At 28.3% G+C, this 18119-nt stretch overlaps 2 protein-coding genes across 3 annotated transcripts; one reads left to right on the forward strand and one right to left on the reverse strand.

Annotated features, from left to right (window-relative positions):
• Positions 1 to 32: 32 nt before the first annotated feature.
• Positions 33 to 9792, forward strand: LOC113375351 (WD repeat-containing protein 35). The gene is made up of 21 exons (XM_026615286.1): positions 33 to 164; positions 294 to 405; positions 1381 to 1559; positions 2856 to 2958; positions 3027 to 3187; positions 3269 to 3428; positions 3674 to 3813; positions 3894 to 4115; positions 4370 to 4550; positions 4676 to 4798; positions 4873 to 5140; positions 6296 to 6581; positions 6660 to 6838; positions 6990 to 7193; positions 7345 to 7488; positions 7567 to 7762; positions 7849 to 8061; positions 8277 to 8397; positions 8803 to 9086; positions 9286 to 9410; positions 9618 to 9792. The coding sequence occupies exons 1-21, from the start codon at positions 141 to 143 to the stop codon at positions 9790 to 9792; spliced, it is 3600 nt and encodes a 1199-aa protein (XP_026471071.1). The 5' UTR covers positions 33 to 140.
• A 725-nt stretch (positions 9793 to 10517) lies between these two features.
• LOC113377311 (tumor protein D54-like) lies at positions 10518 to 15441 on the reverse strand. Of its 2 annotated transcripts, XM_026617580.1 has the most exons (6): positions 15124 to 15441; positions 13490 to 13660; positions 13123 to 13255; positions 12071 to 12130; positions 11005 to 11167; positions 10518 to 10823 (listed from the first exon to the last, which is right to left on the reverse strand). In XM_026617580.1, the coding sequence occupies exons 1-6, from the start codon at positions 15140 to 15142 to the stop codon at positions 10704 to 10706; spliced, it is 666 nt and encodes a 221-aa protein (XP_026473365.1). In that variant the 5' UTR covers positions 15143 to 15441; the 3' UTR covers positions 10518 to 10703. The 2 variants fall into 2 exon arrangements, with proteins under 2 accessions (XP_026473365.1, XP_026473366.1); XM_026617581.1 differs by lacking the exon at positions 12071 to 12130.
• Between the last annotated feature and the right edge of the window lie 2678 nt (positions 15442 to 18119).

The raw sequence follows: 18119 nt of genomic DNA on the forward strand, positions 1-18119 counted from the left end.
TAAGTTACTTTTAAATTTTGTTATGATTTTAGGTTATATTGCGTTGCCATGGAAACGCACGAAACAAAACAATCATATTAAATTAGAAATGTAATAAAAAGTTAAAAACATAAAATTACAAAAAAATTGTATAACTTAAAATGTTTATTTATCTCAGCAAGAAGGTATAAAATACGAAATCATATAATATATTGTGCAAATTAAAGAAAAAATTAATTACAAACATCTTAATTATTAAATTTTATAACATTTCTGATATTGATTAATATAAAATTTATCTTACCAATGTATAGATAGCCATTCCAAATAACACTAAAGTAAATTGCTTAGCATGGAAAAGGGATCACGGGTACATAGCTGTAGGAGGCGAAGATGGACTATTGAAAGTTTTAAAACTTGATCCAGGTAATTCCTTTATACAAAGAAAAACTAAATGTACAGTTTTATTTTGCAGTTAATAAATATAACAATTTTAGAGTCATGGTCCACTCAATACCCTGTTCATGATGTCTGCTGCGGAGGTTTTGATCACGAAAGCATGCCATCCATGTATCCACTTCCTACATTTCCCCATCCACATACACATCTAATTAATGAATACACCTATGTAGGATGTATAATTGATAACGATCCTGTTCTATAATTTTAAAATACATGATAAATAAACACTAAGCATTGACTTATTATTTTCAGTGTTAAGCGGTCCATAACTGAAACAATTTTCTTGTTTTATTATATTTATGTTTCTCTATGGAATGGAATTCTAAAAGTAATTAAGTAAACTAAACTATTTTCAATTGCAGAATAAGATAACATTTATAAAATTACATTATATTATTTACTGAACTTTTGAATCATATTGAATAAAAAAGTTATACTGAATTTTTGAATGAACTAAAATTAGAATTATTTAATGATTTTTACATTTTTAATAAATCAGTTTTGTCTTGATACGTTATATTACAGATATATTCAATTGATTTAGTTAATGAAATAGTTGATATTTTCATGTATGTAAAATCATTGATAATATTTTTGTTGAATATTTTTATTAATAGCTGTATTTTAAATGTTTTAATATCGATGGTTTATAATTTATGTGAAATAAAATAAGAATTTTTTTTTTGTATTATATATACAATGATAAGTGTTGAATATTATTTATTAAGTAATAACTTATTTGTTCAAAATATCACATGCATAAACATTCATTCTTGTTATGAGACTAAGTGCACCACATATTTTAGCAGAGAAATCCTACTAATTTATTTTGGGCAATACATGCTTAATTGACAATATGCTTGCAATTGATTTTTCGATCATCGATAATAACAATAAATTCTAAATAAATTTTTAACAAAATTTATTTTTTAATTTCAGTTGGCAGCAGCGAGAATACTGGTAGAACTGCAGGACTGGCAGCCCCCACAAATTTATCTATGAACCAAGCTCTCGAAGGCCATTCAGGGTCTATCCAAGTAGCAGTCTGGAATGAGATACATCAAAAATTGACTACCAGCGATAAATTTGGAGTCATCATAGTTTGGATGTTATACAAGGTATTTGAAATGTACTCATATTAAAATAGAAACACAATCACTGATAAGTATTATAATTTTTCTAAGTGAAGGTAGCACGAAATTTATTGTCTGATATTTGATATGATTGAATGATGATATTTTATTGTCTGTGTCTTGCAATTGAACGTTGTCTTACAGACGCTTATTGTTTCTATAAAATAGATGCATTTTATTCAAATAACTTATTAATGCATATAAGGTAATGTAAAAGCAACAGGGGATGACGACATACCAGCGGACCTGCTGAAAGAGCTGGGCAACAACGGTTTAAGGAAACTGACTGAACTGCTGAACTAAATATACCAGACGGGCGAATAGCCAAAGGGCTTCCTGGATATCACGATAATAAGAACAGGAAACGTTCCGGCCAAAATCCATACGAGACAACTAGAAAATAAGATCGAGCAGCACATGAGCGAAGGCCAGTTTGGTTTCAGAAAATGAAGAGACACCAGGGACGCTATTAGAATTTTGAGGATAATGTCGGACAGATGTCTCGACGATAACGACATCTGCCTCTGCTTCATAGATTGGCAGACAGCTTTTGACAGAGTAAACTGGGATACACTTATGGGAATTTTAGAAGCTATAGGCATCGATTGGAGAGACCGCAGGCACTTGAAGCGCAAGAGATTTTTCAATTGGAGGAAGACGAATCACCACCGTAAAGTACGCCGATGATCCCGTGGTGATATCGAGCTACAAAACATAGTGAGCAGAATCATTGAAGTGGGCAGAAGATATGACATGGAGATCAACATCGACAAATCGAAAGTGATGAGAGTATCAAAATGAGATGATCCTCTGAAGATAGCAGTAGGAAATAGAGAATAGGAAGACGGTGATCATTTCAAATATTTAGCAAGTATTCTAACCAGAAACGGATACTGCATTTTGTGGTGTTCTCATACCATGGAGTTGCCTTCGGGCAAACTGCTATTTATTATTATTATTAGTAATATTATTATAAGTTCATGAGTTTTGGAGTTAGACAGCCTGGAAACTGATGAATGATGACGAAAATGGTTTCTTTTAAATACTAGTAGAATTTATTTTGTTTTATTCTCTTACCCTTTAAGCTAAATTAATTTTTATTCATTCATTCATTATTCATGCTTATTTATCTATGATTTTATTATTCTTTAGAGAATAGATAGATTCATAAACCATAATTAGTCACTAATAATATTTGTACATTACTGCTATGAATGATTTTATTAATTATTTTAATCCCAAATATAAAGTAAAATATCTCAAGCAGTAATTTATTTATAGGGTTCCTGGTATGAGGAAATGATTAATAATCGAAATAAATCAACCGTGACTGGAATGGCATGGAACACTGAAGGCCAGAAAATTTGTATAGTTTATGAAGATGGTAAAAATATATATCTTATTGTGCATAGAATATATAATTAACAAAATCTTCACTTTATGTAACTGCAGGTTGTATCATATTAGGATCTGTTGATGGTAATCGTATATGGGGAAAAGAAATTAAAGGAGTAGTGTTAACAGGCGTTCAATGGTCTCCAGATGGAAAATTATTATTATTCAGTTGTAGAAGTGGAGAATTACATTTATATGATAATCAAGGACTTTTTGCTGTTAGTTATTACTTTATAATAATAATATTCAGAATTGACATTATTTAAAATATTTTTATAATTACTTTTAAAATTATTCAGAGAAAACTGAATGTATATTGCACACAAATAACTGCTACAAGGACATTAAAAGTTACAGGATTACAATGGTATAGTGGTTCTAAAAGGAAAGGGCAACCAGTACTAGTAGTGTGTTATCAAAATGGAAGAATGCAATTGATGCAAGATGAGAATGATGATGGTAATTATTAATAAATGAATGAGGATATACGCAAGTACAGTTACACACACACATACACGCTCTTATATATATATATATATATATATATATATATATATATATATATATAATATGTATATACATATAAATTGAATAAATTATTTTTAGTGATATATTTGTAGTAGATTGATAGAAATTTAATAAACACTTAGTTATTATTTTGGCAACAGCATCACGATTACTAAAAATGTTTGTTTGGTTTATAGATCCTGTGATAGTTCATATGGAAATGGAGACAATTGATTGTCGTTGGAATCACAATGGCACAATATTAGCAGTAGTTGGAATGTTAACAGAAGGAGAAAAAGAAGTAAATGTAGTTCAATTTTATTCTTCATATGGAGAGGTATTAAAAATACATATTGTAATTCAACAGTTATGTAAGAAAGAATACAATTATAGTTAAAATCCTTTATGAAATTCCAGCATTTACGAACATTAAAAGTTCCCGGTAAAGAAATAAGTGCATGCACTTGGGAAAATGGTTCATTAAGAATTGCTCTGGCAGTTGATTCATTTATTTATTTTGCAAATATAAGACCAAACTATTCTTGGACATATTTTATGAAAACAATTGTATTCGTGAATGAATTTCCTCGGGATAAGGAGGACACTACTGTTACATTTTGGGACACAGCCAGTCAACAAGTAAAACACTTTATCATATTATATGCAATTCAGAAATATTCATAAACCAGCAATTGTTCCTATGACCAAAAGGACATATATAGTGTATTTTAAATTCAATGCCTTATCGATAAGAATTATTGCCGACAACGCAATATTTGCACAGAATCGTAAGCGTACAATACTACCCCACTTTTTGTCAGAAATTGCTTCATTACTACTAGATGTGTAATAACGATTTCAACAATTATTTAAATGAATTATTTTTATTTCAGTGTTACAGTAAAAATGTTCACAGTTTAATTGCGATTTCGAGCTGCAAGGATCTCTGTGTCATGGCTGTAAAAATCGATCCCTTTATACCAGATGAAGAGGAAGATTCAGCTGATCACATGTCCTTTGCTAATGAGCAATATAGCTTGCTTGTTTGTAATTCTATAGCCACACTTATTGATGGTAAATTAAATAATCATTGCATACATAATAAAGCAAAAGTTGTTTGCTTTATCAATTTGAATATCAAATGAATATTAAAAGAAAAAAAACTTGCTGTTATATTTTAATGAATTTGTACATTTTAGCTAAAAGTACAGATTTAGAAGTCACATGCGTAGCTATAAATTCAAATCTAGTTGTTGCCTCGTCAATGGAGCAATTTCTTGTGTGGCAGTACAAAACATCTAAAGGGTCTTTGCGTGTCACAAGTAATATATATATTTAAAATCTCCTGTTTCCACATTTATAGATCCATTTGACTTTTTGCGCTTAATTCGCACAGATAAACGCACAGATCATGTGTATCATATTGACGACATTCCCAGTGGTATGGCTAATCTTTTGCAAGATAATGATCAGCATTTTGCTTCTGGAATAAAGCCACCTTCGACAAGTGATTTCATCTGCTGTCTCGCTATGAGTGAAGATATTCTCATCATAGGTAGAGAATCAGGATTGTTGCAAAGATATTCGGTGCCAAACATAACATTAACTCATCGGTATAAGCGGCAAGTCAGAACACATTCGATATTGATCAATTGCAATTCGAGGTATTGATTAAAATAATATTCACCATTTGCTTTTTTACATTAACCCACTCCGGCGGCAAAATACATATAAATTCCGGAATTAGCGAGTGGAAAGGGTTAATTCACGATAAATGCGACTATTATGAGTTTAAAATCGCAGTCAAGCAAGGTTTTAACCGCCTTTCCCAGTTATGTTAGGATTATTTAATAGGTATAATTTACTGGTAAAGAACTGACAATGAGTTAACCAAAATTATTAACACAATTACGAACAGCAAACCACAAAACTGTTTTTTTTTTTTGAATATTGTAAAGAAAACAGTTTGCCTTGACTAGTTCGACTTTAAACAACCTATGCTTATGCAACTTATGCTTAGTCGAAATTGTAGTACTTGAAGATTATAGCAATTGATTTTTTTTAAATTTATGCTTAATTGATTTATTAAATTCTTAAATAATATTTAGCAACTATTAGGCAAGCTATAAAAATGACACTTTCTATAATAATCCATAATAATCTTATTAACTTTCTGAAGGAGAAGTGAATCGATTTTGAAAATTCAAAAACTGTTCGAAAGATATTGGTTGGGAATCGTGCTGATTAGTTTTTGGCAAAGATCGACCGGGACGTTTTCTTAATATAAAATGTTAAAACAATTTTTTTCGACGATTTTTATGATTTTTTTTGACGGTAGATACCATAGTCTTATAGAACATACTAAAATATTTGCAAAAATTAGTATCGTTTTTTCAGCATTTGTCAAAATTAGACTTTTCATTTATTTATTATTTATAAGCCATTTGATGTATCTCAATGAGGACTATTGTTTGTTAGTTTTGTGCGACGATCTGCCAAGCCGTTTCTTAGTAATTTGGAGTGTTTAAACTTTTCGTCCACATTTAAGCTCATACTACCGAATCGATTTTAAAAAATCAAAAACTGCTCGAATGATATTAAAGAGAATGATACTGATTAGTTTTAGGTGCAAATCTACCGAGCCGTTATCTTGTAATTAAGTAAAAAAAATTAAGCCGATTTTTATGGAACTTTTTTTTGGCGATATATATCATGGTCTTATGGAATTTACTGAAAATATTACGGCCTTACGACAAATAGTTTAATTTTAAAAAATCATCAAAATACCAATACCAACTAGTTTATTCTCATTATTACAGCCGTGCCGCTATAATTGATATTACTGGAGTACTCACGCTCTTAGTATTAGAACCTGATGATGTAGTGGTAAATAAATCATTATCAGATAATATTGCTATGGGCCAAGAATTCTTGAATAATACGAATTCTCAAGCCAATTTAGAGCGTAAAGATGTTTGGGCAATGTGCTGGGCTTCAGATAATCCTAACTTTTTAGCGATAATGGAAAAAACGAGGATGTACGTAATAAAAGGAAATGATCCAGAAGAACCAATTCTTTGCTCTGGTTATATATGTAGTTTTGAGGTTGGTTTCTAAATTATCGGAAAGGTATCTTTTGTAGTTGAACTAAATTTTGTAATTAATATTACTTTGTTTGTGAAGGATTTGGAAATACGTACTGTACTTTTGGATGACGTAATATCTGGTGCAGTTGCGCCAAATAAAGATCAAATCATGGATCTTGAAGTTAAGAGTTTACGTGACACACGGGATTTGTTATCTAAAGTCGGTTTGAAAGAAGCTGTACAGTTTGTAAATGATAACCCTCATCCGAGATTATGGTAAGAAATATGTTTTTTTAATGTTACTTTGAAGAATTTTCTTTTCATTCAAAAATGAACAAATATCTGAGTCAGACACTTATTTCTTATTGAAACTTATAAAAACGCGTGAATTACTGAATATACAATTGTATGATTCCACATATTTTAGGAGGCTTATAGCCGAAACTGCACTTCAGTTATCAGAGTTTGAGCAGGCTGAAGCTGCCTATGTTCGATGCACTGATTTTGCAGGAATTCAGCTTTGTAAACGACTTTCTAATATACAAAACGCAAAATTGCGAGATGCAGAAATAGCTTCCCATTTCAAAAACTATGACGAAGCTGAGAAGTTGTATTTAGACTGTGACCGAAGGTGAATTTGATAATCTGCATAGAAATTTTTAATTTGTGCAACAATGCCAGTATTGAACTCCTGATTTTCATAACATTAACGCGAAAATTAATCACTTTTTATTAATAAATGCATATCATAAATATTTGAATAATTTATCTCTATTTGACAGAGACTTAGCCATAACGCTGCGCAAAACTTTAGGCGACTGGTTCCGAGTTTTGCAATTAATAAGAATGGGCGTTGGAAGTTCTGATTTAGAATTGGAAAAGACATTTAATAGCATAGGCGACTTCTTCTTAGAACGACAAATTTGGTATATTATCATCAAATAATTTCATTATCATTAGTAAATATAGAATTTATTCTTTACTTGTTTCATTTTTTCATTTAGGGATAGTGCAAAGGAATATTATGAGAAAGCTCGAAATTATGAGCAGCTAATAAAATGTTGTAACTTGTTAGAAGATTATGATACACTAGAAAACTTAATAGAAAAATTGCCGGAAAGATCGCCGCATTTAAGTACTATAGCTGAAATATTCACTTCTGTAGGCCTGTGCAATCAGTCTGTTGACGCTTATGTTAAGGTATTAATGAATTTTTAATTTGAAGTTAAATTCATTTTTATAAGTGTTAATTTTAAATGTAGTTTGAATTTTTTGCCAATTTTTAGTTTGGAGATATAAATCTAGCAGTAGAGACTTGTGTTGGATTAAATCAATGGGACCAAGCAATATCACTAGCCGAACGTTTTAAAATGCCTGATATTGGAAGCTTAATGGACAAATATTCAGATCATTTACTAAAGAATGATAAAAGTCACGAGGCTGTCGAATTGTATAGAAAGGCTAATAGATATTTAGATGCCGCTAGAATTATGTATAAGGCACGTATGTATATAAATACAAACAAAATTAAAAAACTAAATTTATAAATATATTCTAATAAGTCCTTTTTAGACATATTTTTACATTTATATTGCATGTAGTTTTCCAAGAAATTTTTATACTAGATTATGATTAATGATAAATTTTGATACATAATTCTTTAACGTTTTTTATACCAATTTTTATAATTCAATTTAATTTTTTTTTTTTTTAGATAGCCAAGTCGGAAGCTGGAAAATATACTAATTTAATGAAAGTTAAGAAACTTTTCATACTGGCGGCTATGCTAATTGAAGATCATTTAACAATGAATATTCCGGATGCCAATGTTGCAGGTGATTTGTTAAAATTATTTTTTTTACATGGCAAGTTTTATAAACCGGAAATTGTTATGAATCACGTTATTGAATTAATGTGAATTTAGTGTATATGTTCACATCAAATTAAATATTGGGCTTAGCCTATTTATCTAAAGTTTAGAAACAATTTAGGAAATCTTTCCAGATTGAAAAAAAAAGAAACAATTATAGTAATATATCAAACATATTTTTAGTAATAACTGTGAGTTCCAACTTAAAGCATTATGGCATTGACACATGTCCAAATTGATACATATTAGCTCTATTTTCATGTCAAGTTAATATTTTTAAAAGTTGTGGATTCCAACATTTTTAATTTGCGGAAGAATGATATATGTATTAGATTGAATTGCGATAAGCTTTTATGCTCTTCTATTCAAGGTACTCGCGGATTAGCAATGTTAGACATGAATAATTCAGTGGATGGTGCCCTAATGGAAGCTGTGTGGCATGGAGCAGAAGGTTATCACTTCATGATGCTCGCACAAAGACAACTACATAACGGATACATTGATAACGCCATGAAAACAAGTTATAGACTAAGGGATTACGAAGATGTTCTGAATGTCGAGGCTTTGTACGGTATACTAGCATTAGCTAGCGCTTCGAACCGAGCATTCGCTACGTGCTCGAAGGCCTTCATTAAGCTGGAATCTTTAACAAAGGTAAATCGCATGAAACATGTATTTATTTCAAAGAACAGAAATGGTTGCACAGAATCCTCGTTGTTCGATCATACTTCATAAGAATTCATATTTATAAATAGGCGTCAATAAAGTTCATATTTACTACATATTTTATTTATGTTAACGCTACAGATAGAAGGTAGAATACATTATAGCTATAATGCAATGAATTTTACAGGTTCCAGAGTCAAGGAAACAAATATATGAAGATTTAGCCGTTGACATTTTTTCTATAAATCCACCTAGAGATTCTAGAACTACGAGAATGGAATGTATTAATTGTGATACCCTTGTACCAGACTGGTAAGGTTAACAGGAATATGCAGATAGACAAAGCCAATATTATTTTTAAATACAGTTTCAATTGAAGTTCATTCATATGTTAGTTTAATTTTGTTCACTATTATTTGAATTTTTTTATCTTGAAATATAATACACAAACACACATATATATGTATGAATAGTCCAGCAATTCTTGAAGTAATTATTAATAAATTAATTATTTTCAAGGTGTACCTCATGCCCAAACTGCGCACTGCGATTTCCAGGCTGCATATCAACTGGCCGATCCATTCCTGATACGTCAAATGTGTGGCGTTGCGCAAGATGCCAGAGATGTTCGTTTCCCCAAGAAATGACCACTAAACGATGTTGTCCTCTATGTCACTACCCATTGCATTTCTAAATATGGATTAAATAAAATTTTATTATAATATAATGTTACCAAATCTATTGCATTGAATGATATTATTTAGAATGCAGTACTTTGAACATTTTGTAATTGTCTTATGAAATTAATAGAAATAAAGTGTTGTTTTCACGATTTTACTAATATTTATTGTACATACCCAATTTTTGTACTCACTATGATATGATTTTTGAACACTACATTTTTTTACTGATACTCTACCCTACAGATTTATTATTTTCATGACACATGGTATCTACTACTCTTAGCTTTTTTCAAATTTAATGCCTTCCTGGCATATTTATAAGTCCCTGGTATTATACCATGAAAAAGTTTAAATTTTAAGGTATTGCTATTTAGTTTAACTTTACTGCATATAAACGTAATGTTACAGGTGTTACAAAGTTTATCTTCATAACTTACATCTTTCAAAAAGAGGACGATTATTTCAAATTTTCAAAAAAAGAAAAAGGCACAAATTGACCAAATTAAAGTTAATTTTAATTAAACAACCCATAGTTTATTTAAGGCAAGTAATAAGGTCAACAAATCTGGCAAATAATTACTATGACATGTATATATTTCGAATAACAAATATATATTAAAAGTACACAGCATAATTCCTCATCATAATTTAAGTTTATTGATAGAATACTTTAATGTGTACATACACTACAAAAATGATTTTTATATTTAATGAAAATACTAATTTATAAAATATCTCTTCAATAAGCTATAGTTATAACAGGCACATTTAATAATTATGAATTGTATTGAAAATGATTTACAATAAAGCTATGTGAAACAAGTATGTGTAGTATATAACATCATCGCGTTGGCCGGACTTTTCCTTGTTACTATATTTTTAAAAATTTAATAAAACATCAAGAGTAGCTTTGTAGCAAATGCTACTGTTTGATAATTGAATTTTCAGGAATAGTAGGAGTTGTAGCAGGAGTCTTGTTAGCTTCACGCAATGCTTCATCAAAATTCTGAATAGAATTAGAACGAGATGATGAAACTTTAGTCTGAAAAGTGGAAATAGAATAATAATTTAAAGAAAGCTAAGTAATGAGTATATTAACAAAAATCATTGTAACTTGAAAACGACAAAACATCAATTTTGTTTGATCAAGTTTACTCTGAAACTTTAATTTTAATAGCATATAATAACTGTGACTTATTGCAATAAATATTATATATCCTTACCTTAACGTTTTCATAGGCTGAACCCATTTTTTCTTCTAGTGATTTGAAAGATTCAGAATTTCTCATCTGACCAATTTTGGATGTCAAACCACCAGTTATTCCACCTAACAAAGAAGTAGTTTTTTCGGCAGTAGATTTCAGTACCAATTCTGTTTTCTGGTAACTGAAATAAAATAATCCAATAATAAGTAATATTATAATAATGTTATACTCATTGGATTTAAATAAATAACAAGAATTGTATGTTACTTATTTATGATCATAAATCACAATCATTGTACTCAAATGGTAAATTCTAAATAGTTCATCATTAATATTTATATAACATGTAAATATTAATGCACAATCTTTTAAGATTCAGAATATATACGCATTTTGTTTTAAATAAATATCTAATAATAAATTAGATTTAAATTATTAAAAAAAATATTTTTTAATCATTCAAAAACTAATTTGAATTTAATAAAATTGGTTAAAATGATATACTTTAAAATGATAATTCATGATCATTCTCATTTATATTTAATTTATATATATATATATATATATATTAGGGTGGTCCTTAAAAAGGTCATTTTCGAATTTCCTTGCTCCCAGGGGCTCAAATGGTTCCAAATAGTTAAAAAACAATTCTCTGAAAGTTTTAGCTCTTAATATTAACATTTAGATAGAGCGCAATTTAATCAAAGTTTGTATGGAAAGAGCATGGAAAAAATTTTGAAAATTTAAAAAAAATGTTTTAGGTATAACTTAGCGACAAATGAATGAGTTTTATTCATTCATTTGTTCGCTAAATTACATCTAAAAAACATTTTTTAAATTTTTGAAAATTTTTCCATGCTATTTCCATACAAAACTTTGATTGAATTGCGCTCTATCTAAACGTTAATATTAAGAGCTAAAACTTTCAGGGAATTGTTTTTTATCTATTTGGAACCAGTTGAGTCCCTGGGAGCAAGGAAATTCGAAAATGACCTTTTTAAGGACCACCCTATATATATATATATATATAACGCAAGACCTATTGAAAGAAAGTTTTAGCAACAACATGCAAAAATTTACTTACATAGGTGCACTAGTCACAGCTTTACTTATTTGTCCAATACAATTTTCAATATTACCATAGCTGTTGTACCAATATCCAACATACAAGATCATCCAGAATAAAAATAAATATAAGCAAAATATTTAATACTAAAAAAAATTGTTAAGTGATACTCATAAAATAATTAAAAATGTGCATTTTTAAATGACCAGCATATTAGCATATTAACAAAAGTAAATAAATAACTGCATACCATTCATTTTTTTGCACCATTATTGGAATGAAAACTGTTTTTTTTTTAATTAGTTAACAAGTCAAATATTTGTAATCAATGTTCACAACACTAGAAAATCAAATTGTAAAATAAAATTATTTATGAAGATTCTGTAAGATTGTGAATTTTCACCATTATTTACATAAACAGTAAAAAAAATTAATCTGTATATGTTGCTGTTTGTAAACAGTCTTGAAAATAATTCAAAGTTTTATTGAAGAACTGATAGTTTAAACTACTTGTATCTACTCATTTGCTAAAGATTATATAATTACTTTCTTTATATTACAACATATTACGATTTAATGTAGCCTGGCTAATTATAACAAGTTTAAATGTTATTCACTCTAAATGTTTCATCATACAACCTAACAAAATACTGATAAATAATATTATAAGCTAAGATACGTTTGCTAAATATTGCTTTATAATATATACGACTAAGGAAAGAGAATGGAGATATATCTCAAAAGTTGCCACAATATTTTGAAAAACTGTATATATATATATATATATACAGTGTCAAAAATACTTCATATTGAAAATAAATGAACTACCAACACCTATTTAACTATCATCATGCACTCTACTATATCAACACTAGATACAAATTTATTTACATATTTTTCTAAATATTCATATGTTTAACTTTTTAAATGCGACTATTATAATCTCATTGGGCTGAAACCTGCTATTATGGCTCAGTTTGCAATCATCATATGCATTATCAAATAATGTTTGAAATGATGGATGTAAAAATGAAAAAAAAATAAATACAATAATATTTATTGTAACTTACACTTGACTCTCTTTAACAGTACGTAGACTTTGATTGACATCCCCAGTTAGTTCTTTCCAAACAGTGATACCTAACTTAGCTTTCAGTTCTCCACTTCTTCGAACTTTGCTTGCCAAAACAGTTCTTAGAGTACCTGTAATGTAATGTATTTGAAAATAGCAAAATAGATGAAATTGATAATAGTAGTGAATTAGAATAATTATAATTATTATAATTATAATTATTTAAAAAAAACATAGCGAAGAATTTGCAATTGAGTAAACATTCTTTCACCATATTTACATCATAAACATAAAGTATTTTAACTATTTTAACTAGAAATATTTAAACGTAGTAGTATTCCCATATCTATTTCCAATTCTCATACCAATTTCTTCTTCCACTCTTGCAAGCTCTTGGCTCCACTCAGCTCTTTTCAATTCGGCTTCTTCTGGGCTCAGTCCCGCAAGTTCACCTGAAGCACCAACAACTGAACCCATTGGTGTCCCTGGTTCTCCACCTGAGTGTGGCATTTCTGTACTAGGTGATGCAGCTTCAGCTAAAAACATATAAATAAAATATTAGTACAAAAAATAAATATTTCATAATTAATCATAGACTAAGATAATGCTGAAATGTACAATGTAAAAAATGCAATTCAAACATATGCTTATAAAACAAAAATAAAAATGTACTTTTAATATAATATTTGATAATTTAATTATTATTAATCACTATTTGTCCATCTTAAATTTTATTTAATATTAACATTTTCATCACTGCTCATATATTGTATGTATAAATACACACATACACACTCATGTGCATATGACTAAATGTCTATTTTATATAAATGTATTTATTACCTCCAGAAATATCTAAAAACTGTTTATAACTGTTATTTGTAGACATTTTGAAAAAGTAAGGTTTCGACAAATCTTGAAATGTAACTTTAACGTCAGCGATTTTTTTCATAAACAATCTCAGTGGCATTACACTAACTTTTCTAGCTACGAATTCGGTTTCTATACATAATTTAGAATCATCTAAATCTGAATTATGATCAACTAAAATTTGGTCGAGCCTGAGAGATTGTAAATATAATTCAGTTTCTAATTCAATTCCATCTATATCTTTCCAACAGTGTACAGTTATTTCATCATCATCTAAATTATCTTCATATTTATCCAAACTTGGTGTTATTTCCTCATCAGGCAAATTAAAATATGGATCTTCAATATATTCTAAACTTTGAGGTTCAACTGAACAGACATTGTTCAGTGCAGGTACGACATTTACATCAGCTGTGCTAATTTCCTCTATTGGTTTTACCATTTTCCTAATATTCTACACTAAATAACACATTTGAACAATTTACCAAACTAAAAATATTATCACAAATTGTGCACTCAAAAAGATTTATAACTACAAATTGATGGATTTTTTTTTAGAAAAACAAGTTATTCAAAACAAATGCAATCAAGTGCACATTTCAAAAAAAATTTGAATAATGTTAAACATAAAATAAATGAATCACATTAGAATGTTTGAAATGTTAAGAAACCATGCTCACATATGGAATGTTTTCTAAGTCACTACACAGAACAACCTATTTTTTCATCAAGAACTTTCACAAACAATGCTATGTACTATATGCAGCAATAGTGGTAAAATCTCATAACATGAATTCATCAATCATATGTATTAACATTTATTAGCAAAATAGCAATATAAATAGAATAATAAATAGTATGAATTATTACTATTGAAAGTGTTAAAAGAAAACAAAGGCAATTTATTATGCTGATAATTATTAAACATCATTGAAATAAGTGATGATTAATATTGTAAATAATATTTTGTAATAATTACGTAGGTTCATTTTATAAAATAAAGTATAGGTAATTTAAATAAAATGATACGTGTGCCGGAGATGAATCTATAATGAAACTATTCGTGTCGATAAAATAAAAAGCGAGCATATAAATAATAAACCGGTTAGCAAATCTTTCATATACGTACCCATCTCAATTTTGTTCATATCACAAGTTTCGCCCCGAAAATTCAGCCCACGCAAATTAACAAATACTCGAGGAAATAAAAAAATTATTATGTAACATACAAAATTCACATATTTTTCTTGTCACGTTCTTTGTTTCAAATTTTAGTTAATCTAGAAAATATTGCACTTTATTTAACACCACACACCTCCTCCTGTTCCCTTATGACATGACAAGTACAGTACGAGTACGACAGTACGGCGATTGGAACCGATCAAACGGCAAGCGCTCCGGCTCCGGCTCAGACAGAGCAAATGCAAAGTGCGAAACTCGAGACGACGCCAGTCGACAGCGTTCGCTGTCATCTGTCAAGTCATTGCATATTGTTTGTATAAATGTTTTGCTTTTGCCCTTTGTCAGACGGATTTTGGACCCTGCCGCATGTGGGAATTATATATAGAATTATTATTAATAAGCAAATATTTATTAAGGCGATTAGATTTTTCGAAATAATATTTATTTCAAGGTTTGTATATTTAACAATAAAGTCAAGTAATCGGGCATAACATCAATAAAATACATGAATTTCTTTCAAAAATTTATTTTAAATCCGTACGTTTCGGCTATAATCCTAGCCTTCATTCAGTGGAAACTAAAAATAAAATTAAAAACTAAAACAATTGAATTGGAGTGAAACGAAAAAATAAACGTAAATAGTACTTACAATTAGTTAATCTTAGTCTTAAACTGGAAGATTTTAATACTCCATGGTATCAGGATATGTTAATGCACTACACTATGTATTATAAACATTAAACTTGTAATTACACAATATTTTCACAAAATACTAATTTAAAAAATCACATATGGATAGTGTGTTGTTCGTAGACTGGTTGAAGATATAATGGAGAAAGGACTTTTTATTAAAATATTTTTACCAAGATTCTACATTTATTGAAAAGAAGAATTATAAGACATTAAATAAACGGAATGTACTTAACACGCTTGGCGACACAAATCTCTTTTTATTTAGATAGCATTTCCAAATTTCTCACAAAACAATAAAAACGTCGCGCAAAGGATTCACAATTCGTTCCACACATGTGTAGAATCTTGGTAAAAATATTTTTTAAAAAGTCTTTTCTCCATCATATCTTCAACCAGTCTACGAGCAACACATATATTACACACTATCCATTTGTGATTTTTTAAATTAGTTTTTTGTCAAAATATTATCTAATTACAAATTTAATGTTTATATTAAATATGAACAATACAACACTTGGATTTTTAACACACACTTTATTTGGTGATTACAGAAGTTTCGACACCATGGTATGCCTCAGCTTCAGTGTAATTTCGAAACAGTTACTTATATACTACACATTATTTAATATTTTATTTAAATTACATTTAATTTTTGAAAATACAAAAAACACCAACTACTTATCTCTTATAATGCTTGATACAGTACTAAACATTTGAATATATACAGAAATATTTGAAAACCAATCTTAAGTGTCTAATATGAAGGGACAAGGATGAATATTATTATAATGTAAACAAAAAGGAGTGCGCGATTGCATAATAAAATCATCAAATGTGAGAACGGATTAATTTATTGAAGAGAATAAGATAAATGAAAAAAATTATAAATTATTAATGATGTTTATATAAGAATCGTTGTATTGTTCATATTCAACATTTAATATTCTTTCCACTCATATCACAAAATTCTATATATGTATATATATATAGAAGTCAAATTCTATATATATATAAATATATATATATATATATATATATATATATATATATATATAGAATTTGTCTTCTATATATATACATATATAGAATTTTGTGATACGAGTGGAAAGAATATTAAATGTTGAATATGAACAATACAACATATATATACATATATACATACATATATATATATATATATACATGTATATATTCTATATATGTATATGTATATATATAGTATTCAAATTATTTTTGAGGAAGTCCAGATTTATCTTGAAGTATTATGTAAGGTTTTAAAATGTATAGAGCTCTTGGAAGGACATGATGACGATAATAGGATAATAAGTATTTTTATACTATTTTTTCTTTCAAGCCAAAAAATCTACAAAATCTTCCATTCCAAACTAACAATTTAAATATATATGTATATATATATATATATATATATATATATATATATATATATATATATATATATATATATATAGATTCGAACAAAGAATCCAAAACGTAATAAAAAACAAAAGTTTTTTGAAAAAACATTTCTTGATGATGATGGATTTTATATATATAAAATTAATAAAATTGTGGAAAAAATAATGTACAGAAATATAACAATATAATCAAAATGAAAATGATAAAAATAAGTGAGTGGATTATATAACAAAATATTAAAAATATTAAAAAATTTAGAAAGTTTTAAGAAAAGGTTACTGAAAAAAACAGAATTAATTACCTGTATGATTGATTTTCCACTAACACTTCTTCACTAAAAAGTTTTTATCAAAAAAAAAGTGATTTTATAAATTTCTTTTCAAACGAAGAAACAAATTTTGTAATTCAAAATTTGTTTAAATTATGTCTTTTTTGAGTTTGTTATGTGAGACAAATAGTATTATTCTCTCGATGTTATGAGACAAACTATTGGTAACAAACTGATTATTAAGGGAAAGGATTTTTTAAGAAGAAAACACTTGACACTTGAAATCTGTGTGTATTGTTTTTTTATCAGGATGTAAATACTTAAATTATTGAACATAAATGGACAAATATTAATTATTTGTCAGAAAGTGTAACAAATTTAAATAAGAATCATTCTAATGTTAACACTATTGGAAGCGTACATAAATTTAAGACAACTTTCCGCAAATAATCTCTTAAAGATGCAATTTTCATGATATAAAATTTTTGGAGCGAAGTTAAATGAGTGGGTATTTTTGACGAGTGTTGTACCAGGGTACTTTTGAAATTTATTTCTCATTCTTTTGT

The sequence above is a fragment of the Ctenocephalides felis genome, unplaced genomic scaffold (genome assembly GCF_003426905.1).
Source record: "Ctenocephalides felis isolate EL2017-DRISC unplaced genomic scaffold, ASM342690v1 CF-g0.4_SCAFFOLD_01886, whole genome shotgun sequence".
Taxonomy (NCBI): Eukaryota; Metazoa; Arthropoda; class Insecta; order Siphonaptera; family Pulicidae; genus Ctenocephalides; species Ctenocephalides felis.